General features: G+C 36.6%; 1 protein-coding gene across 4 annotated transcripts in view; it reads left to right on the top strand.

Moving 5' to 3' along the window:
* The window catches only part of NCKAP1 (NCK associated protein 1), a 61,440-nt gene that overhangs the window by 26,350 nt on the left and 11,177 nt on the right, over window positions 1-23,913 (top strand). For all 4 annotated transcript variants that reach the window (XM_071746799.1, XM_071746803.1, XM_071746801.1 and 1 more), the window contains 21 exons: window positions 54-144; window positions 2,268-2,405; window positions 3,115-3,163; window positions 3,638-3,794; window positions 4,398-4,454; window positions 4,968-5,064; window positions 5,272-5,378; window positions 6,270-6,402; window positions 7,856-7,937; window positions 8,374-8,432; window positions 9,178-9,323; window positions 9,836-9,968; window positions 11,728-11,847; window positions 12,104-12,243; window positions 13,406-13,537; window positions 15,481-15,699; window positions 16,097-16,227; window positions 16,542-16,639; window positions 20,516-20,609; window positions 21,317-21,399; window positions 21,813-21,893. In XM_071746799.1, the coding sequence (XP_071602900.1) occupies window positions 54-144; window positions 2,268-2,405; window positions 3,115-3,163; window positions 3,638-3,794; window positions 4,398-4,454; window positions 4,968-5,064; window positions 5,272-5,378; window positions 6,270-6,402; window positions 7,856-7,937; window positions 8,374-8,432; window positions 9,178-9,323; window positions 9,836-9,968; window positions 11,728-11,847; window positions 12,104-12,243; window positions 13,406-13,537; window positions 15,481-15,699; window positions 16,097-16,227; window positions 16,542-16,639; window positions 20,516-20,609; window positions 21,317-21,399; window positions 21,813-21,893 (2,347 nt within the window). The remainder of the gene's footprint in view (window positions 1-53; window positions 145-2,267; window positions 2,406-3,114; window positions 3,164-3,637; window positions 3,795-4,397; window positions 4,455-4,967; window positions 5,065-5,271; window positions 5,379-6,269; window positions 6,403-7,855; window positions 7,938-8,373; window positions 8,433-9,177; window positions 9,324-9,835; window positions 9,969-11,727; window positions 11,848-12,103; window positions 12,244-13,405; window positions 13,538-15,480; window positions 15,700-16,096; window positions 16,228-16,541; window positions 16,640-20,515; window positions 20,610-21,316; window positions 21,400-21,812; window positions 21,894-23,913) is intronic.

Here is a 23,913-nt window from a genome sequence, read left to right on the forward strand (position 1 = left end):
CAATAATAACAACAATAACTACACCTGAGTGAATTGTTTGTTGTTGCTTTTAGTGACAGAGAATATCCACGCCTTGGCCAGATGATTGTGGATTATGAAAATCCTTTGAAGAAGATGATGGAAGAATTTGTACCTCACAGTAAAGTATGTAACTACTTTTCATAGGAATACAGTAACCTTGGTTGAGAGAGGCAGGGATAAATGTACATGCACAGTTCCTTTTGTCAAAAGCCATTAGGTGTAACTTTTGCAGATTTTTTATAATGCATTTCTGGGTTTGGATATTGATGCCTATTCAGTAACAGCCTATAGAAATACAGGAATTCTAAGGTCCATTGGTAAGGTTACATATAATTCACTAAGGATTAGAATTGATTAAAAATTAATTGTGGATCATCTGAGAATAGTTGTATCTGTGTTTTGATTTTTCACTTGAAATTATGATGATTCCTAATGTTTCTATGAAACAATTTTTTTCCAGTTTTACCATGCTAGGTGTATGTGTTTTTCAAGTTTGTAACCTGACAGGTGGGGTGGTTTTTTTGATTATCCTTAAACTGGGGATGCTGGAGACCATCACTGCCTCTTTGATGAGATCTCCTTTACTGAAAAACTGACATTGTATACCCTGAATCCAATTACTTTAGCCTTTTCTGTACAGATGTTCTTAAGCTTTTATTCTTACACTGGGTTAAACTGGGGTGATGCTTTATCTAGGCTGTGTTTTCGTCTGATGAAAGGAGCCTCACCAAAGCAAATGTATTCCTGTTAATCACTTCTTGTTTGTTCACTAAGCTTGCTCCTCTGCCCAAAGAAACTGGATTTGTTTGATTGGTACAGACTTATTTATAGAGGTGTTAGTTTTTAGGTGCTTGCAAATTTATTGCCTAGCAATACTAAGTTATTGCCTGGAGTTTTTAAGGTCGGGGATTTTTTTTCCCCTGATCTGAACTGGTTGTGTTTTCCTTCTCTAGTCCTATTGAGATTTTTCTTAATTTCCTTAAACTTTTGACTATAGTCACCAAAAGTATCTCAGCTACTTTTTGAAGTGCTCTGAAGTGAAACAGTTCCCATTTCTCTAAATAATTCATAATCTTATTTTTGCTGTACTTTCTTCTGGATGATTCCTGTCTTGTTAAGACTTATTTAGCTAAGGATCTTATTTGCAATTAATCCTATCTTGTATGCATTTTAGCAAATATGCTTCACTTTTCAGTACTATTTTTGTTTATGCTTTTGTATTTAATAGCAGACTAGTCCTTTTCCTTGAAATGTTCTGTAAAGCCATCTTTCAATCTGATTTTTGCTCTTCTGCTTATTCTGTGCTAGAGGTATAAATTAGGGTCAGAGATCCCTTCAGGCTGTAGAGACAAATACTGAGTTTACACTCTCATGAACTATACACTTAAATTGTCCTTCCCTCATTTTACTGCTGGGCAGTAAACCTGACAGCTGCTTAGTCCTTTAGATTATCTTCAGCAGATGAATTTTTGTGGGCTCGTAGTGGGTTTTTTTGTTCAGGTTTTTTTTTTTTTTCATTTGTTTGTTTGGTTTGTGTTTTGTTTGCTTTGGGTTTGGCTTTGGTGGTTTTGGCTGGTTGGTTGTTTTTTTTTCCTGAGTGACCTTCTTTGCTCACATAAAGCTTGGAATTGGCTCCCTGAGGACTTTCACAAGCACCAGTATTGATGCAAAAGACAAGGACAAGGTGTGGGACAGGACTTACTCAGATCAACTTCATCTGCTATGAAGATGCTCCTGGAGACTGTGTCTGCTCAAAATAATTATGATTTGCTAGCATAATAAAGTGTCAGAGGAGGGAATAGCACTATAATTAGGATGCTTGAATAAATAATGAACAACTACCAGTTGTATAAGACAGGTTTACTGTCCCCTACTGATTTTTTTCATGTCCATGTAATTCTGAACTTCAGAGTTTGCAAGTCATAATTTAAAAACAAAAAAATAAATCAAAACCTCCCCCTTCTCTTCATCCCTCTTTTAGTCTGGAATAGCCTTTCATATGTGAAATAACCTAGATGCAATGGGTCAAGTTTAATTTCAGAACTAGTTCAGTTAAAAAGTTTTGATTGTTGGTAGTAATAATGCTGAGTAAAAATCACTACTAACAAAATAGTGTTTAGTGTCTCTTCTGCTTAGAGTGTTGCAGTGTCAGTGCACAGTTTGCAACAAGTAGTGAAGTACTTGGATACTTACTCAAGACAGGGCCTTGAGGACATCCTCAGACTAATCACTGGTCTCCTTTTCAGTCCCTTTCAGATGCTCTGATTTCACTCCAGATGGTTTATCCTAGAAGAAACCTTTCAGCTGACCAGTGGAGAAATGCACAACTACTGAGCCTCATCAGTGCCCCCAGTACAATGCTTAATCCTGCACAGTCTGACACAGTATGGCCTTTTGATTTGCATTATCTGATAGAGTTAAGCAAGGTTGTCTGTAAAACAACATAGGAAACTTTTGTTTTCTATTTAACTACCTTTATGTGGCTGTTAACTAGAGAAGTAAATAGATTAGGTGGTGGAGCTTCAGCTTTAGTGCAGGGAAGCTGTTTTTGGACATTAATTAAAATTTCTGTTGGTTAGCTTCATTTTCAGTATTTGATAAAAGAGGAAGGAAAGCAATGTTAACTTCTGCAGTGTAGAAGGAAGGAGTCCTATGTACTGTCTCAGATGTTTGTGGACCAACAGACTGAAAATCAGAACGTATACTTTCTTGTAAATTTGTAGTATTTTCATTTGCTCCTTGAGTTCTAATACAAATGGTCACCTTTCTGAAAAAATTCACTTGTTAACAGCTGCCAGTTTTTCATTAGTATACCTCAAAAGCTTTTAGGTCTTGAATGTTTTTTAAACAAAATGTTTGTTGAAGGTAAACATTTGTCAGAATTTGTTGGCTGTTTTGTTCAAAGTATAGAAGGGTATGACAGTTCATTTAATGCTCACACCCTCTATTGCTAGAGGGATGGAACAATGTCCTGTTAGTTTTCAGGAGCAGTTTAAGGCTTTTATTTGTCACTTTTTCTAAAAAAAAGACTTCTTATAAAATGTATTTTCTTTTATGTAGTTGGTCTGCTAGAAATTACTCTTTTTTCAACAGATGCCATGTGAATACCTCTCTCTAGATGCAATGGAAAAATGGATTATTTGTGAGTAAAAAATTCTGAAACAGCTCATGGTTGTACTGAAAAAATTAATTCACACTGAGAAGACTCTTTGCTTTTCTGTGCTGTTACAAAAGCTGTTCAAATTAGATTCTAGAGAACTTGATTAAATCTTATTTGTATATATTGTACTTCTACATGCAGTGAAGTCAGAATTTAGCATATGATGGAATGGAGCTTCTCTTCAGTTTATTCTGGACTTTGATTAAAATTTTAGTCATTCTGATGAAAATAGCTGAGTAGTGTCAGCAGTAAGTAATCCATGTTAGAAAAATATTACAAAAATACATCCACTAGAACCAGCATGGGGTATTTTTGTACACATATATAACACAATGTTGTTTATGAAACAGTTAATGAGTGAATTACTAGAAGTATTTAAGATAAAATGCATAATACTCTCACTGTTCTTACTTTGTGCACCTGGTTGGTGACATACACCAATGTGAACTTTTGAAGTTGGATTTATTTTGTGCCATGGAATCCTAAATAGTGATGCTACAGCTTTGAACCTTTGGAAACTTGCACTTCAAAGCAGCTCTTGCTTGGCTCTGTTTCGAGATGAAGTTTTCCACATTCACAAAGCTGCAGAAGACCTGTTTGTAAACATACGAGGGTAAGGTGTTGTTCTCCTTTTCTCCTTTCAGGATTTCTGTTAAAAAGTCTAATTTAACAAAGAACTATTATGAAAACGTTACTTTTACTTCATCAAAGTTCTGCTTCAGGATAGTCAGTACACAAACATTTTTGCTTAGTATCTTGACTGTTCCTTTAATGCATAAGCTCTGGGAGTCTGATTTCACAACCATCATGCCTTTTTTCTTATCTCAGTTCTGAAAAGGCATGGTGAATCAGTCTTTAAAATGAAAAGTTAAAATCAATGATTTCGCCTACAAAGCTTAGCCTAGGGAAGAGAAATGATGTCATGACTGTAGAGTCTTCTTGGAAAGTTGCAACTATCTGCCACTGTTTCTGCACTGTGTCATTTGAAAACTCAGGCAGTAATAAAGTTGAGGTCTTGGAGTTAATACCAGGACCACTTCAGCAGAGAGGATTTATTTTTATTTTTTTTTTTTTTTACAGTTTAGTTTTGAAAATAAGCCTTTTGTGACCTTTTTTTATCACACTTGCTGTGGCAACACAGCTCTTACCAGGTTACAGCTCTTTTAAATTGTGCTACTGATACTTATTACCATATTGATTTGTTTTTTACTTGCAGCTACAACAAGCGTATTAATGACATCAGAGAGTGCAAAGAAGCTGCTGTTTCACATGCGTAAGTGTCTTACTGAGTGTTCCTACACATTTTAGTGTTGTTTTTCTTAGGCAAGTTATAAAGAAAATGTAAAGGGGGTTTGTTGAATGCTGAATGAATTGTGTGTGATCAAAGAGATCACAATGATCTTTTAATTCTGGATTTGCTTAGTGGTATGCCATTACTGATTTAACTTCTCAACTTTTAGATTATTTTTCAAATTTTCAAGACTGAAGCATTTAGTTTATATATTCTTCAGTTTTTGTCTAGTGTGAATGCAAGCTAAATAAAAATATTTTAGTGAAGTCACAAATAAAAGCCTGGGGCAGAGACCATGGGTTTTTAATTTAGTCATAGTTCAGGAATACACATCACTGGTGACAGGGGTGCAATTTTCATTGAACTGTATCTTCTGAAGTACTGAACTTTTGAAGTTGGTATGAGCTGCTTGTGCTTGGAATTAGAATATTTGATTTTTCCAAACATTTGTGGTTAGAACAGTGGATGATGATTGGGTTTGTTCTTTTGATGCAGGGGCTCAATGCATAGAGAGAGACGCAAGTTTTTACGTTCTGCACTCAAAGAATTGGCTACTGTCCTGTCTGATCAGCCAGGCCTGCTGGGTCCCAAGGTAATCACAGCTCTTATCTTTTGCATTTATGCAATCTTACTTTTTGTGTCTCAGTGATACAACAGTTTTTGGGGAAAGAAAAACTCGTACTTGGAAAGAAAACCTGCTTAGCTTTTAAGATTTTAGAGAGTTGATACCTAGTGTGCACTAGGTGTCCAACAGTTGCATAGATCTACAAGGTTGCAAACTACTTTTTTTTTTTTCCAGGCACTTTTTGTATTTATGGCATTATCCTTTGCTCGTGATGAAATCATTTGGCTTCTTCGTCATGCAGATAATATGCCAAAGAAGAGTGCAGATGATTTCATAGATAAGTATGTTAACCATTTTTAGTGCAATACCTTAAATATTTGTGAGAATTTCACTGGTGAAATGCATTTGAAGGAAAACGATGGCCATATGGAAGGGTTGGGACTGTTCAGAAATTGTTTACCAGGGAATCCCATCAACTGAAGCACATTGGTGAAAATCTGTTTTCTCTAGAAAATGTGCTTATAAAATAACAAATAGTTTTATAAAAGTTTCACAAGCTTTTTTGCCTTCAAGGAGACAAAAGAAAAGGTTTGTTATGTGTCTTTGGTGTTAGTGATTTGCACTGAACAAATCAGTCGTGAGGGAGAGCAAACTGCCAGGTTTTGTAGAATGTCTCCTGTATTCCAGCAACATTCTTAATCAGCTAAGATTTACTCCTCTAATACAGCATTAGTATTATCATGAATATAAGGTATAAATGAGAAATAGGTTTAACTGATTTATGAATACAGATTGGCAGAAGGGCACTAGTTATCTTTGAGTTGTTCTCAAGATGATTGAACCCAAGATTGCACTGAAAGTCTGGGTATCAACCATGGGCATTTGAACAAGAAGTGACAATCACAAGGCTGTTTCTACGTGAAAATAGGAAAAGGAAGACCCTGGATGTTCTTCCCTGAATGAGGTCTAGGGTTAGAAGTTCCACAGCCTCTCTCCAACAACCTCTGCAAGTATTTAACCGTCAGCAACCAAACTGAAACAAACCATCCCAACAGAAAAGCAATTATTAAACTTGTGTTTCTCAGATGTAACTACTTCTTGGGAAATTTTATTTCACATCGAACATTATAAAAGTGCTTCTTCAAAAAATAAGTATTCCACTGGTAGAAATTTTTTAGATATTTTTTTGGATGCTTTCTTTTTTGTAAGCTTTTCTTCATCTTCTTGCCTAGGCACATAGCTGAGCTGATATTCTACATGGAGGAGCTCAGAGCTCACGTGCGAAAATACGGACCTGTGATGCAGAGATACTATGTACAGTATCTCTCTGGCTTTGATGCAGTGGTCCTAAATGAGCTTGTTCAGGTATGCCAAGACAGTGGTTTTGGGTTCTCAAAAGCAAGCTTTAAAAAGGGCTTTTTCTCCAAAATTTATGTATCAAATGCATCCTGGTTTCTGGATTTTGAACGTTATGCAGTAAAGCAATTAACTTGCTGTGCAGTTTCGGGATATGGAGTTGTACTGTTGTTATATGAATACTTCAGTTTTATTAAGCAATGTTGAGTTTAGAGACAGTGAAACGAGTACTGCCACTGCAGGAGCATTGTAGAAAGAAGCGTTTTGTTCTTTAGCCTGACAGGGAGTGATGGGCTTTCTGAACTGTTTTGGTTTTATTCCCTAGTGACCACTAGATGGAGCCCAAATTTTGTTACTGGGTCAGCTGCTCGAACCTCACAAGTTTGTCCAGTGACCTGGTTTCTTGCGGTCAAAAATCAATTTTACACATAAAGCATTACATCATTTACCAGAAGCTGGAACTTATATACTCTGCTGTTTGTTAAACCAACTATTTATACAGCTTAAACACCAGTTGGTATCACTGTTTAAATAAGTAAATGTAATAGGATCCTTGAGCTTACTTTCAATACCAAAATAACTATATTCGAGGCTTTTTTTTTTTTTTTGCTTCTAGCTCAATATACTTACATGCTAATAGATTGTTTTTCTTGAAAGGACAGAATTTTTACTTCTGTCATAAATTCATGGGAAATTACTTTTTAGATTTAGTGAATGACTTCTAAATGCTGTGCAAGACGCACAAGTGTTCTGTGCTGAGATAGGATAATCCTGACAATTAAACTGAAATGAGGAGAAAAAAAAGACTTGAATTTCTAACGAGTACCAAGCACAAGATTAGAAAAGTGAGTGATAATTTTTTCAGCCTGTAGGTTAAAGTGGTAGTCATTGCTTAAATTATGAGAAACATCTGTATTATTTAACAGAAATATGATCTTACCAGCTGCTGAAACCGTTTTTTTGTGAGCTATTGCATTTTGTAAAATTTGGAAACTTGATAGCCCATCTGTGAGGTGGTATCAATCATTGACATGAATGTCAGCAAAAAACCTCGGGGGGTTTGGGATTTTGTGAGAAGCAAAGTGCTGATGTGAGCTCTGTTTTATCCTCCCATGGCCAGATTTTTTTTTTTTTGTAGACTGACCAAGTGACTGTAGAGGTCAGAAAAATGATGTCCATTTTATAAGTGGCTATAGCCTGAACATGCATGGGCATGTTTACTGGCAAGTTGTTTCATTTGAGCAGATGTTGGCCTGGAAGCAAGCTTTTCTAGGTATCTGTCATCAACCAATGAACCAACACTGAAAGCTGTTAAGCAGGACTATTTGAAATTGTCCATTGATTAAGTTACCTTGTGTAAATTTTTGTACATTACAGAGTGTAGCTGAAAAATTGGGCATGGGTACTGACATGGTTTCATAAACCAAGTTTGAAATACTAATGGCAACTGCATTTGCTTTAGAACCTTTCAGTGTGCCCAGAGGATGAATCAATCATCATGTCCTCTTTTGTAAACACAATGACTTCACTCAGCGTAAAACAAGGTAAGTTTAAATCATTTTGGGAAAATTGGAAGAGAATGGTGGATTCTTCTGGACAACTTCATCTCTTTTTGCTTTATGCAATCAGTGGAGGCAGATAACTTGTATAAACTGAATTTGTTCTCTTGTTTCTCTTCCATTATGGTACTTGTCTCTGCTGTCCATTTTCTAGATAATATCTATACAGATAGAGCATTTGAAGAACACTATTGGGAAGTAATCCTCCCTTTTAGTATAGAATGCATATTACTCATGTTTTCATTGAGATATTTTAATTTATGTGGCTCTGATGGATTTAAATTTCTAGGTTAAAGTAGGAGCTTCTGTACCCAGGTAGTTCTTGAGTACTTACAGGTTTTTTAGAAGGTCTGATAAAATGCACCTGAATTTGTAGTTGTTTTCCTCAAGGATTTACATTCTCTATTTTTCCCTGGTTCAGTTGAAGATGGAGAGGTATTTGACTTCAGAGGAATGAGATTAGATTGGTTTAGATTGCAGGTAAGTGTGAATATGCATGACACTTCACTAACTTTAGCCCAAAATGTTTAATAGATCACACTGTAAATGGATGACAGGCTATCTAAGGATAACCTGCTCTTTGAAAATCAAGCAAATGCTTAAGGAGACAATGCTACATTTTGTTGGAACTTCATGATTATTGGATACTTCTTGTATATAATCCTTTGGGGTGAATATAAGTTTGGAAATAGAATGGGTTGAGGATGAGCAGTTAGCTGGCAGCTGTGCACTGTGTGGAGTGTGATTCAGTCTGCCTAGGCAGGGGAAGGGAGAGGCTGTCAGTGGGAAAATCATGTTTAGTGACATCTCTTCTGAACATTGCAGAAACAGTATCTTCAATTGGCTTATAAAGAGAGGAGTAGTACTCTCCAGACTGGAAGTCAATGGTCATAAGATTAGATAGCCATGTTATTGATTTTAAAAATAAGCTTTTTTTCCCCCTGCTTTCCAAGACTGGATTGTTATAGGGAGAGCTGCACGTTTGTGTTTGTTATGCAGTTTACCTCTGAATTGGTGTTGTATTCAAATGACATTTGGACACTTGTTTGAAAGGAAGTTTGCTTTTCTTAAGTTGTAGTGGAAAGAATAAATAGTATGTCCACAGCCTTTAGGTACACAGCTGTCCTATGCATACCATAACCAGTCCTTAGACTTCATGTTGGGCAGTAGCAATGGATTTTGCAAAAATGCATCTGTAGTTATAATTTTTATTGTGTCTTTCCAGGCCTACACCAGTGTTTCTAAAGCTTCACTTGGTCTGGCAGACCATAGAGAACTAGGAAAAATGATGAACACAATAATTTTCCACACAAAAATGGTAGATTCTTTGGTGGAGATGTTGGTTGAAACGTCAGATCTTTCTATATTTTGGTATGTTAATAACCTGACTGTAGAAGTTTTTAATTATTTATTTAGTGTGTCCTTGCTAGTGTAATTTTTAAATAGCAAATTTCGCAGAATAGGTTAGTGTGAGAATAATTTAGAATATCTTGTTTCATCAGGATTAGTTTGATAAAGGTATTTCTGAAGATCTGTCATAGAGAATCTCTGAGCAGTCACATATTTGATCTGGAATCATTTAAAGATTCTTTCTTAATGCATATTTGCAAAAGGTACAGGTTTTGGTTTGGTTTGGTTTTTTTGCAGTGCCTATGTGGCAAACGTAAGAATAAAAATACAGTAATAATAATAATAATAATAGATGGAAATAAAATCTAGCGAGTGAATTTGAAAGAAAACTTCTTTGAAAGCTTGATGTAGGTTTTAGTGTAGATTAAAACTACATACTTGACACAAATAGCATGTTTGATTTGTGATGAAGGAGACTTAATTTGCAGCAAAATCTATATATGTGTGATATTTAAATGTCTATTTCTCATCAGTTTTTATAGTCGTGCTTTCGAGAAGATGTTTCAGCAGTGTTTGGAGCTTCCCTCTCAGTCAAGATACTCAATTGCATTCCCACTGCTTTGTACTCATTTTATGAGCTGCACCCATGAACTATGCCCAGAAGAGGTAATCTAATAATCTATTTTCTTAGTTATTTTCATCTCTTGTTTAAAGTGGGGAAGTGCTTGTTACAGCAATAGAAGATTTGAGGGAGGAGAGTGGAATACTGCTGCAGCGGTAGTGGATCAAGGGTTGGACTTGATGATCTCTGAGGTCCCTTCCAACCCAGCCAATTCTATGATTCTATGAATAAAAAGGGAAGTAAAGCACATACATAGCTTATTCCATGATTATTCACCCAAGGTGCTTTTCTGAAGTAAGTATCTTTGCTTTAGAGAAAGATTAAACTGAGGTACAAAATATATAGTTGATTCTCCTGGGGTCATTCAGGCTGAAATGCTAATAAAATCCCATATGCCTGTTAAAATTTACAAGCAACAGTCTTTCTTTCCATTACTTCATAAACTAATAGTTAGAAAAAAGGAATGGGTAGTTGGGAGTTCTAAAAGGCTTGTTATAAATAGTGTTTCTGTAGTAAAATTAAAAAAAAAATCCTAAATGATATAGAGCATAATGCAAGCATTTGCTTTGGTCAGCACTGGGTTATGCAAGCCCCCTTGGGTTAGAACTAGAAATATAAAAATGCAGAATGTTGCTTGAGGAAATGGACCCTTTGTTAAAGGACATAGTTTAATTCTGAGGACATTTTGTTGCAATGAAACAGATCTTTCAGTGCATTTTTTGTATGTCTGTTGATTTTGGAATTATGTTGTGTTTAACTTAGCCAAGTGTAGTGTAGTGCTCGTGAAAGTGTGTTTTCATTCCTAACAGTGCTCATCTGAAGCAAGTAGCTGAATAAGATCTATTGAAATATTCACAATGTGGAGTTTTCTTAATTAAACATCAGCTCCGCTTCTGCTAGGCTTCATCTCAATATATATCTTTGATTTTTTTTTTTCCCCCCTGTTTACTTTCTTTTAATCAGCTGCAAACTCTGTAGTAGATAACCACAAAAAAGTTTCCAGGAAAGCTTCCCTTGAGAACAAGAGAGGTCTTTCAGAACAATTACAATTACAGTAAGGAGCTGGTAGCCAAAGTCCACTGGACACTTGTTAGCTTTGCTCTAGCAAGCACATCTTGCCACAGCCAGCAGAACTTGGAATTCAGTATCTGAATTGTATGTCTTGGTAGCTGTATCATTTTGGAAAAACAATCTTCATTGTACTGTGTATAAGGAGTGGTGGTGTGGCTGTTAGAAAGTAAACAGTGGTGAAAGAAGGATTTCATGGAACCAGAAGGCTGTGCTTGTGCAGAGCCAGTGCAAAGGAACTGAATCCAGAAATTATGGCACTATTGGCATTTTCAGTGATGCAAATGATACTGTGCATTATAGCTTGAATTGCATGGTTTTTTCCTCTTAGGTTTGATACTGATACAAATTATTGAAGAGGAGAATCACAGAAACTTGGAGTATTGGACGCTTTAAAGTAGATTAATTCCAAAATTGAACACTAGAAGCCTACTCCTAAAAATCCATTTTGCTGCTTTTACAGAACATGTTTTGCAAAATATAGCAAAGTATTTTTAACACTAATAATAATACACCATTTTGACTTCGAACATTGCATGTTTCAAGTTGCTTCCGAAACAAAAAATAATCCCAGAGCTGAGACTGTTAAGGGCCAATGAATTTACTGTTTGTTGCAGCCCAGTTCTATGATGTAGTCAACCATGAACTGCAGCACAGTGTGTGCATTGTCTGAATATCAGAGCACTAACAGGAAACTGAAATGAAGACTTCCATTTTTTCCCCCCCTCTTACCAGCGACATCATATTGGCGATCGTAGTCTCTCCCTGTGTAACATGTTCTTGGATGAAATGGCAAAGCAAGCTCGAAACCTTATCACAGACATTTGCACAGAACAGTGTACACTGAGTGATCAGGTGAGTGTGGTTGTCTTTATTTTAATTCTCCTTTGTGATTTTCTGAGTTTTCACCTTCCTAGATTTTCATTTCCTGTTCACCTTTTTCCCCCCCTGTTCTGTTGAAGTTTTCTGTTCATGAAATGGAAGGTGGCCTGAAGAAAACTTGATATTAGAATTGTGTTACTTGCATGATGCAGTCTCCACCTGGAGCATAAGCTTATTTTGTATCTCATGGCTTCTAAGAAGTTGGGTTATTTTTTTTTTCATCTTCTAGCTGCTGCCAAAGCATTGTGCCAAAACCATCAGTCAAGCAGTGAACAAAAAGTCAAAAAAACAGACTGGAAAGAAAGGAGAACCTGAAAGGGAGAAACCGGGAGTAGAAAGCATGAGGAAAAACAGATTGGTTGTGACAAAGTAAGCCTCTTCTATTCCTTTTATGTAGAATACCAAGTCAAAACATGTGTTTTACATATTGAATGCTTCTTGCTTGATTTATCTGATTAGGTTTCATTCACTAAATGTGACAACTTTGTAGTTCATGGGCACGTGAGGCTTCTGTATCTTTGTATAAAGACTAAAATTTCTTCTGTAGAGCAATAGGAATGTATATCTCTAATTTATCCCCTGGGTTGGTTCCTTTCCAGAAAGGATCCCTGTGCTGTAGTTAGGCTTCCTGGTGTGGGAGCCTAAGTTGATGTCATCTTTGCTTCTCCCTTGCTTTGTGCTCTTTAACTGGATAAAGTACAGGCTGGGCTGCAAGTTCTTGCCACCCAAGTCTGTTTGCTGCCTTCATCTGCAGCAATGAACTTATGGCTCCTGTGCCTGTACCAGCTGGGGAATGTTTCCTTGTTACTAGCTACAAGAAAAATGAAAGCACCAGCAAAGAAAAGACAAAACAAAAAAACCCCACCTTAATGAGATAGCAAGAAAGATTAATAAATATAGTTTGGGGTGTAAGTTATTATAGGGGAGAAGAAGACAAGATAATTGTTAGGAAAGATCAGAGGAGGAGATGGTAGGATAATACAAGTAGTAGGAGGAAGGAAGCTAAAAACAGGAAACAATGAATGTTCAGTGTTGTGGCTGGGAGTGGCTAAACACACACATTGCTCAAAGGGAAGTGGTTTTGCTACAGTTCCAACAACCAAACATTAGAGAACTCTGAAGATCAGAGAAATTGAGGGAAAGAACTTATTTGGAGCTTTAAGATTCCCTCCCTGAATATCATCACATCTTTCACACTGGCGTGTAGCAGACATTACTTGTGACTCTCACTTCAGATAGGAAAGAACTATTTTTTTGCTTTTTTGAGGGAGGAAGAATATTAATTGTATATACGTAAGATTTATATCTCTTGAGTCACTGCATGTGATGCAGATCAGTTGTAAGATGTGTTCTTACCCAGAACATTGTCTTTAAATAAGATAGCAAAGTCTATCAAAGCAGAAAAACATAAAGGAAGAGTTAGAGCCATACCTGTTCTTGAGGTGCCTTCCATCCACCTGTGCTTTCAGTGATAATACGTATTGTATTACATTAAATGTTTTCTTTATTTTCCTGTTGACTCTTCTTAAAGCCTGGACAAACTGCACACTGCACTTTCTGAGCTCTGCTTCTCAATCAATTATGTACCAAACATGGTGGTTTGGGAGCACACGTTTACCCCGAGAGAATATTTAACGTCTCACCTGGAAATCCGTTTTACCAAGTAAGAAATAGAGTGAAGATGTTTTCATGTACAAAATAAGTCTTTGTTGGTTTGACATGGGAAATACTCTGTACTTAGTACAGAAATGTAGTTTTTAACAAGATGGATTGCAAAATTCTTAAAGTCAAATTCTGACTGGTACAACATTGAAGTTTTATGTGCAGACATACACAATTGTTAGTTCCTCCTTTAAAGCAGAATATATTGGAAATTAGTGTCCCTTATACAATGGCCTGTTCCTGTAATCCTAGTTCTTTGTATGGTGTAGGAGTTGGTAAAGCCTGTTTTCAGGCATTTAAAAAGGACCATCTTCCTACTATTCTTTTGCATAGCACTGGATTGTTTTAAATGTTTTAGTTTACCAGCTCACTGAAAGGGAAATCAGAAAATCAGAACTCGGTACTGGATGAAGCCAACTGATAAGATATTTAATTTACCTTTTTTCTTAAAAAGTGTTGCCACTTGATATTCCTCTTGGTTGTTACCTTTACCTTCACATCATTGTTTGCAGAAATAGGCAAATGGCAACTTCTGTAGAGGACTTCATATGAAAGCAGCCAGCTATTGCTGTAGTATATTATGGCAAGCATTACTAGTTACAAATGTCAGGCAGGGTATAAAAGCTTAAATTTAATCAAGACCTACAATTAGGTCATTAGAGCACGCCATCTTTCAAGTGAGACAAGGTGGTGTGAAAGTGAAGGTAGCTTCATGACTCTGTAAGTCAGCTGTAATCTTCAGGCTTATGAGCTCAGGCCAGTGTTGGGCACTTGTGCTTTTTATTTTTAGTGGGTCTGGCTTGTGGGTTGGGCCTAAAGCCACATGGCCAGATGACTTCTTTCCTTTTTCATGCCTAACGAAAGAAATGAGACTTGTTAACGAAACAGAATAGATGTTTCATTCATAATGATTTTTCAGGTATTTAAGTGTAATTTCTTTCACAGAATTGCAGGCTGCCATTAAATGAAGTGTTCATGTTCCATTGTTGGGAGTTTTGTATTTTAACTGTTTTAACCTGCTCTGTTTCATGTATGGTTTGACTAGATCTTACTGCTATACAGCTTAATCCTGTAATAATATTACCTTGTAATAATAATCTTGACAATACCTACTTACGTATTTCCGAGCATCAACAAAAATGTAACTTAAATACACCAATATTCTCCTTCAGAGTAGTTAATCATATTCATCTCTGATGAAGGTGGTGTACTGATTTCTGGGGATTTTTTATTTGTTGGTCTTCTGCCTTTGAACTGATACCACTTTAAACCTTAGCTCTGCAAGTATGAGACCATAATAAGCCTACAGTGAATTCCACATGTATTTGTTTGCTTAGGAGATGGGGTTTGCTTTAAGCATCTCTGATAAAGTTTGCTTGGGGGTCTAGTTTTAGGGAGATAATGATTTAAGTCCATGTCTATTTATGTTAAAAAGTGAATATACAGCCCTTTGTTCAGTTCTTATGTAGCCTGAAAGCTTGCCTGATGTACAAGACACCTATTATTGAAGGCGCGGTGTTATTTATAGTGAGAATTTGCACAAATCAGATTGTCCTGCAATTTCTTGACTTTTTTTTTAAAGATAGAAATCACTATATCAGTTAAAGGGAGCACTGCTGAAAGGGGTTAGCTGCTGAAAGGAGACCATATAATTTTCTTGAAGTTATTTAAAACAGCTGAACTTTTAAAAGGATATGCTCTAGAAAAGCTACCTGTATTGCAAAAGAGATGAGCTCTTTCAAGAAAACTGAGATTTTTTTTTTTAATTATCCCATGATTTGAGGCAGAAAAAAGAGACTGAATTGTATGGTGTTCATCTAGTAAAAAATTATCACTCAGTGCGTGATTTTGAACAAAAAAACATTTTTATAGCTATGTGTTTGTCAGTTTAATTTTACTGATAAATACAATTGATTTGTTGCCAAATTTTTTTCTTTCTGAAAGGTCAATTGTTGGAATGACTATGTATAATCAAGCAACACAAGAGATTGCAAAGCCTTCAGAGCTGTTAACCAGTGTCAGAGCCTATATGACAGTTCTGCAGTCAATAGAAAATTACGTACAGATTGACATTACACGAGTATTTAACAATGTTCTGCTTCAGCAAACCCAGCATTTAGACAGCCATGGGGAGCCAACCATTACCAGTCTGTACACAAATTGGTAAGTAATGGTATGAACTCTTGTTACAAAAGTATTTTATGTTACTTTTATTTAATTAAAAATCTGGAATTCTGCTCTGTCAGGGGGATTGGACTAGATGATCTTCAGAGGTCCGTTCCAACCCCTGACATTCTGTTTCAGTGAAGTGGAGTTGTTTGGAATTTTCCTAAGTTTCTGACTTCAAGCTTACAGTTCCCAACATCTGGTAAAAGCACTTTAAGGTTTGCCTGTTGCGAAGTCCACTTTTTATAGGGAGGAAATATAGACTAAGATACAGATACCAGTTGAAGTGTGAAACCAAAACTTTTGTCCTTGTCACACAAGTACACTTCATCTGTAGAGAGTATCTATGAACACGTGTGTCTTCTCATCTAAAACTTTTTCCTTTCTGGATAAGGTATTTGGAAACTTTGCTCCGGCAAGTCAGCAATGGTCACATAGCCTACTTTCCAGCCATGAAGGCATTTGTGAATTTGCCTACAGAAAATGAATTGACATTTAATGCTGAGGAGTACTCTGACATATCAGGTAAACTTTGATGTTTCTACTGAACGTCTGTGAGAGACAGAGGATACTTGAGGGACTGGAATAACAGCAACTCTTGGAGTATTCTGCTATAAAAAAGCATTTGTTAACTTTTATTGTATTTAAGCTATGGAGATAGTTGTATGATGTGTTGGTGACTGCTGCTTCAGTTCTATGATGATAAAAGTTTTCATATCTAAAATTCTACCTTTTGTTAAAATAACTTAGCAATTAAAACACCGTTGCTAGATACAGGATGGGCATCAAAGAACTGAAGAAGGAATATTTGAAGTAGAACGGTTTGTTTTATTTCTCAGAAATGAGAGCCCTTTCTGAACTTCTGGGACCATATGGGATGAAGTTCCTCAGTGAAAGTCTGATGTGGCACATCTCTTCACAGGTTGCTGAGCTTAAGGTAACCTTGGGAAACTGGTGGGTGGGGAGTCAGGTATTTTCTGTTTGAGCTTCCTTTAGGATATTTAATAGCTATGCTTCTGCATGCCATCATTTTGAAACTACTGCATCAAACAAAGGGATAAAGCTGTGAATTTTATTTTATAGTACATTTGCACATATAGTACCTGTGTATCCCACATTCTTCATCAGCTAGATGGGCTGGACTTTGTAGTTCTGTTGGTTTTGATGTTAGATACCTTAAGTTAGGAGTCAGGTCTCTTTTTATCATCAGTGGAAGGAGAAATGTTTTACAGGATCTCCAGGTGCTTGCAAAGCACTTACCCAATTCTGTTGACTCTCAGAACTTAGCATGAGAATCTCTAATCTATCTGTAAGGACTGAATTTCTTACCATGTGTGTTAACATCTATTGTTAGTTCACTAACATCTATTGTTAGTTCACATGGATGGGAAACTTCAGATCTTTTTTTTCTTTGTTACTTTTCCTTGTTTTTAGTCATCTCTCTCTCTCTCTAAATAATGTCCATTTATCATAAATGTCTATTCTGAGAAATAAGCCTGATAAATACAGCAAAACAAACAAACAATAAAGTTGGTGCCATGAAAAAGAATTGGAAATATGAGCATCTCAAGGAAGCTGGTTGCATATATATATTCAAAATAGCAATCACAGGGGAAGCACTTGGTGCCTCCATAACTCTTGCTGGAAAGAGGTTTTAATGAATTTAATGTGTACTTTAATCCCAGGATAGTCATAGTATTAAAATGTCACTAATTTGCATGTATTTGCTTTTCATATGATTTACTCAGTGTCATTTCCAATTTTAATTCCAAGTTGTTATTACATTTCATAATTTTCAATTAATTTAACCACTACTTAAGAAGATTTTTGGAAACTATTCATGCATGCTGTGTTTTTAAAAATGCACATGAATACTTAAGAGATCTAAGAAATCTTCATTTTATTTTCTTCAACAACAATTCATTCTTATTAGTATACCAGGCCTTTAAAAGTGTGTGGTTTTAATTTACCCCATGTCACCCTGTCAGAGATCTTGTTCTCTCTGTAAACATTGTGAATTTCAGTGCTGCTGAGTTACCTGGGATGTGTGATGCCCTAAAAGAACTGAAGCTTAAAAAGGTTCAGTGTCACAGTTTAAGGAAAGGGGCTGCTCATGCTTTCCAAGAGCCTGCAGCAGCCCTGACCTGGGTGATCAACTAAAGAGGGTAATTGATTCTTTATGCCCATCCCAATGAATTTGAGGATGAGACTTCCCAGGTGAGACCATTGTGACTTTAAGGCTAAATTTAGTAACTCCTGCTATGCACGAAGTGACATCTGTCACGTTTCAAGTAAAGCACAAAGTCATAGGGGATGTCTTTGGTTGTTGCTCTGTTTGTCCACTTACTGTATGGTCATGAATTTCTTGAAGTCAGCATGATTGATATTCTAGTTCTGTGTATTTTTTTTTTTTAAAAAGCAGCTTTAAATTGTCTCTAGGATTTGTTGGTTTCTGACACTAAGGATAAGCAGAACAAAGTGTGGATATGACCACATGCATATGATCACATCTTTGGAGGAAAGAAATAAAGCAATAAAATGTTCCTCTCCTTGGCTGAGGTGCAGTTGGCTTAGTAAGAGAGCCCAGAGCAATATCTGTGTTTGGGGGAAGGAAGCAACAAGAGGACAGAATGTGGAATTTTTTAAGAGTAGGGTTCAACATGCTGGCTTTGCTTCCTGCAGTGGGAGCAGGTGTTGGTTTTGTATCTGAAGTTTGTCTGGGGCAAGGAGGGGAAGTTTGTCTCGTTTAAGTAACTATTTGAACTGTATTCCATTCTGCTCCACTGATACAGTGGTTATTTTTTGTAAAGCTGAAAACTTGACTCAGTAACAATGTGCGTGGGCTATTGCCTTCAATCTTGCATTCTGGAGAGCTTTGAGGGATTTAAATTAAAATTAATTTAAATTAAATTAAAATTTAAATTAAAATGACACATCTGCCAAGTTCTGAAACATCGGCTGGTGTAAAATAGGTTTGAAATCTTAATTTCAGTGCAAACCAGCCTGGCTTTGCCTTTCAGCACAGAGGTACATCTTGTGAGTCTGTGTGTGTGCAGCTGTTCTTGGAGGTGGTTACTTTCCTACATCTTGTATACCTTGTTTCTTTCAGTGCTTTTCACTGAAGATAAGAAAAATGAAGGTGGGGAGACTGGTTGAATTTTAGATAGACTTGAGCTCCTGGAAATAGCAGTACTAGGACACAATGTAATTAAATCTGAGAGGTCTAAGCTGTTGGACAGATCTGCTTTGCACATGCTACATGGCTAGCTGAGGGTAAACACAGACCACCAGTTATTTCACAGAGGCATTATATTTTTAAGTTGTGTTTGTTTTTTTCCTCTCCTGTGGAACATCTACTCTGAAATTTAGTTTTCCTGCTTGTCAGTTGCTATGTTTTGCCCTGCTTTCAGTGTAGGTTGAGGTGAAGTAAAAGACAACTATTAAAAGTGGTTAGCAGAACTATAAAATGTGAAAGGTTCTTGGCTCCTGAATGGTAGGCTCCTGCAGGTATGTCTCTTCTTGTATTTTATATGATCTATCTTATATTCCAGGATTATAGTGGCTTACTCATTTGATGAATAGTAGTTTTTCCTGCTCCTTCCTCATTACTCGTTTTGTTTGTGCATCCTGGTAATTAAGATGGATAGGAATGCATCCACTTGTGATTATTCATAGTTTTCTTTTTCATTGGAAGACCTCTCCCAATCCAGAAGATCTTGTTTTCTTCCTTCATCTTTCAGTTCTTCCCTACCTTGATGTTGGTTAGTATACAAAGCACTAAATTAAGTATTCTTTAAAAGAAAGGAAACACTTCCTTCTTTTGAAGTTCTGAAGCAGATGTGATACCTAAATTTTCTTAACTGCTAGTTGTCCTATACCATATGTCTACAGAGAGATAATCGTGCTTTCCGTTTCCGAAAGAAGGCACTTTGAATTCAAACGGAAAAAAAAATAAAAGAAAAAATTACTTATTGCTTGCTTGAAGAGAGTTTAAAAATACTGCTTGGCATGATGTAAGTTCCTTAGCAAGAAACCCTTTTTGGATCTGACATTTTGTAGATGTGATTATGCAATCTCTGTGATTCAAATTTATATCTGAGACGCATTTGGAGAACCATTTCAGGAAAGTTGTGACATTTACCCTAATGGTACAAGTTGCATGGATGAGAGCTGTAACAAACCAGAAAGAGACACACATTTCTTTTGCTCAAACTCACATGAAAAATATTGCACTGGAGTTTTGCTGTGTCAGGCTATGGTTCTGAGACTTGAAGGAATGTCTTAGTTTTTATATTATAATTAAAGAAGATTTCAAGTAAACTGCACCAAGATTTAACAATCTGTCTCGTATGCTCTTCATGCAATTTTTAAATTTTACTAACATTTACTAATTTTACTAATTTACTAACATTTTTCTAATCCTTACAGCATAGCTAGTGAAAGGAGCAACCCAAAAGAATGGATTGCATAGTGAATTTGCATTTTTATTTATATACTTATAAAAAGCTGAATAGCCTGAGGACCTATTGTCTGGTTTTACTGAGTATCATTCCCTTGCTTTAACAAGTTGCACACATTGCTGAATCATGTTCTGTGGGGTGTCCAATCCTCCACTGTTTGATTTGGAGCTTGCTTTGTGTAGAGTAGTGCATGATTAATTACTGATACTGTAGTCCTGTTAAGAACACAGTTGGCTGCATCTGTATTCCAGGAGTTAGTTACCTCACTGCTGGACTTAAATAGCCTAAACCATGCATTAATCCTGCAAACACACTGAAATCAGTTGCTGACCTGAATCCTTCCTGCTTTTCAGAAACTTGTGGTGGAGAACGTTGAAGTTCTAACACAAATGAGGACCAGCTTTGACAAGCCAGACCAGATGGCTGCACTCTTTAAAAGATTATCATGTGAGTAACTAGAGGGGTCCCATTGAAGGCAATTTTTTTTTAATCTTTGTAAAGAAAACAAAAATTTCTCTGTATTAAGCATACAGAAGCAGCAAAATGTATGAGTGTTCACATAAACTGGTGCATCTTTTCAAAATTTTCCATTCTTCTTATGTGCAGACAAAATGAGATTTCAGTGTAAGTGCATGGGCACTATAGTGATGATGACTTCTGAGCATCTTTTCAAAGATGATGACTCACAGCTGTAGGAGCAGTAATCTGAAAACTGGGTGCATAGTTGTAGAGTACAAAATGTGGGCTTTTTTGACACACATTTCTGATTTAATTCCATCACTGTGTAAATTATTGCATTTTTTGGGAGGGCTTTTACATGTAACTAACGTAAGTAATTATCTTTAACAAAAGTAATAAAGAGATATTTTTGGCCTCAAGAAACCACACAACTAGTGTTAGCATCCAGTATTATAACCTGCTTGTAGCAGGGCTTATTCCATGAAGTCTTCTACTGGAAATCCCTTTGTCAGCTCAGCTATAAAAACCTGCTTAAGCACTGTTTACTCTGTCCCTTTTAAAGGATGCCATGCTTTTAGTACCTTGTGTTTTTTTAGTACCTTGTATTTTCAATATATTAAAAGTTTTCTCTTTGAGGAATAGGGCTTGTAAGCATCAACGCATTCTTGTTCACCATTGTTCTTGTTTCTCTCCAGCTGTTGACAGTGTTTTGAAGAGAATGACAATTATTGGTGTTATCTTGTCTTTTCGGTCGTTGGCACAGGAAGCACTTAGAGATGTAAGAAATAACTGAATATGTTCCAAATAGTTTTTTGTATTTAATTTAATGGAATGATGATGGGTTATTTGAAGCTTTGTTGTTTAAGAATGCTACCTCTTAAAAGGTTGGCATGTGGGAAAATGGCAATAATCAGTAGTAACTGAACTTTGAATTACAAGTTGGGGTTGAGGGAATATTCTTTTTCTGCTCATAATGTTGAGCAGAGAAATGTTGCATTAAAACATACAAGTTTTAGCTTGAGCATACCTCTCAGTGTTTTTTTTTTTTTTGTTTAGTCTTAAATCCTTAAAAACATACACTTAAAATAAAAACTCATGTAAAATAATTCCAGTAAAATAATGTTAGCGTCTAATAAATCATTAACATGGGAAGTGTGTTTTCTCATTTTTTTTTTGTGTTTTGTCTCTTAGGTCTTATCCTATCACATTCCTTTCCTTGTAAGTTCCATTGAGGACTTCAAGGATCACATTCCAAGAGAGACTGATATGAAGGTAATGTTTGGCCCAAAGGATGATGGGGTCATTTTTGGAGCTTACTGAAAATATGTAAGGGGCAAGACTCTAATACTTAGTGTGAAAAATCCAGGAACAAAGAACACCCCTTTTTTTCAAAGAGCTAAGTATAGTGCATCTGAGCCACCTAATGTTTGGGGAAGAAAAAAACTAAAACAGCCAACTGAGAGGATAAGCACAAAATTCTGTCTGCCTTTGATCATATTTGAGAACTTTCATGGAAAGAACCAAAGACAAAATTTATCAAGTCTTAAGACCTGACTAAGTGATAAAGGGAAGAATATGGAGCTGCTTCAAAGTGTGAGCAGTATAACTGGTGAAAGTAAATGTTTCAAGGACTCTGAGTAAATGGTTGAAGTGGAATAGCTGTCAGTCTGATTTTGACTTTATATTGAAAAATCTTGTGAACCTGCTGTTCCGAGATGCTGGAGAAAAAGTTAGCAGCTTAAATAAGGTGCCTGGATTCTGACTGGTAGTTTGTGTCTGTCTAAAAAGCATTGTTGCTACTTCAGGTGGCTTCTGGATGCATGTGGTCAGCTGCAGCCTAGTTGTTTTTTAAGTCTCTTACTGCAGCTTGGAGCCTGTGAGGGTTTGCAAGCTTCTTAATGCTGTTTTGGTAGTTGGATTTACAGAAAATGTGTATTGGGACAGATGTTGTCCAACTCTTGATCCACTTTTACAGAAACAGTTTTTAAGTATTGAGGGCTTGAGTATGTTGTTATTCCTGAACTTGAAGTTTACATTTTGCCATTTACTCTTGGGGAAAGAAACCTAGGTTCTGTTGTGTGTGAAGATTCACTAAATAAAAAACATCCTCCTCCTTTTAAAAAGTACATTACAAGAATAATTTAGAGTCTATTATTGTGGGCCACAGGATTTCAGAAGGCACTGCTTAGCAGTCTGTCAGCAGGTGAGTTGGAGGTTACATGAAGAATATGATGAGTTCATAAAATTTCAAGCATATGCTATTTCACTCCAAAGTATAGTCACATGTTCACAGGTTCTTTGAAGTTCTGACAAAGAAGCCATCATTGGTTGGTGTCCCAGAAAAAAATTGAAATTCATACCACAATATAGGAATTCTGGGAAAATACTATGGGAAATTAACTTCAAGGATAGTGACTCTCAAAATGATGCAGGTTGCCTTTGCACTTCTCAAGAAAAGCCTTTTTAAACTGCTCACTCTTAGTTACAGAGAAAATCACTGATCCAGCAGAGCATCATGTTCCTTTATCAACCTGAGGCATCAGCATGCAGAAGAGATGAGAAGTTCACTGCTTGCTTTGCTTGATCCTTTCAGAAAGTATCTTTGGTATCCTCTGGTATCAAAGGGTTGCTGAAAAACAGGGTGGCATAAAGGCTGAATCATTGAAGACAATATTTGGATTACTTTAAGCCTGATGGTAACAGACCATTTTAAAGACATCACTGAATTAATTTGTGTCAGCAGACCTAAGAAAGCATCGTCCATGCTGTTTCTTGTCCAGAAGTCACTGGAGTTGTTTTCAGTCACTGGAACAACTGATGGCAAAAAAAGCAATTTCTTGCTAGATAAAACCATGCTGAAGATTGTTCCCTGTCTCATGCCACACAGCACCTCCCAGTTGCCTCTGCTTCAGCTGGTATTTGGCTCTTGGCCTTCTCTGGGTCTGCTGTACTTCCGCTGGGATTCTTAAATATACCTATTTTGTGTGGAGTTTTTTTTCTGGTTCAGTGTCTGAAATAAATTTTAAATGCTGCAGTACAGGCCACCATGCTGATGTTCTCATGATACCAGCCATAGCTGTCATGGCTTGTGGTGTGGCATGATGCCATGTGGGCTTGTTTGGGAGTACATAGCTTCCTCAGAGAATGTTGGAGAACTGTGCATGGAGAAGGAGCCAAACCTTGGATAATTCTGTCCATAGTGCCTGCTGGGAGTACTGGGAACTCTGGTGTGTGCTGCCCCAGAGCCTTGTCTTCAAACCAGCTTGCTGGAAGGACCAGAACTGTGCTGTGA

The sequence above is a fragment of the Heliangelus exortis genome, chromosome 6 (genome assembly GCF_036169615.1).
Source record: "Heliangelus exortis chromosome 6, bHelExo1.hap1, whole genome shotgun sequence".
Classification (NCBI taxonomy): domain Eukaryota; kingdom Metazoa; phylum Chordata; class Aves; order Apodiformes; family Trochilidae; genus Heliangelus; species Heliangelus exortis.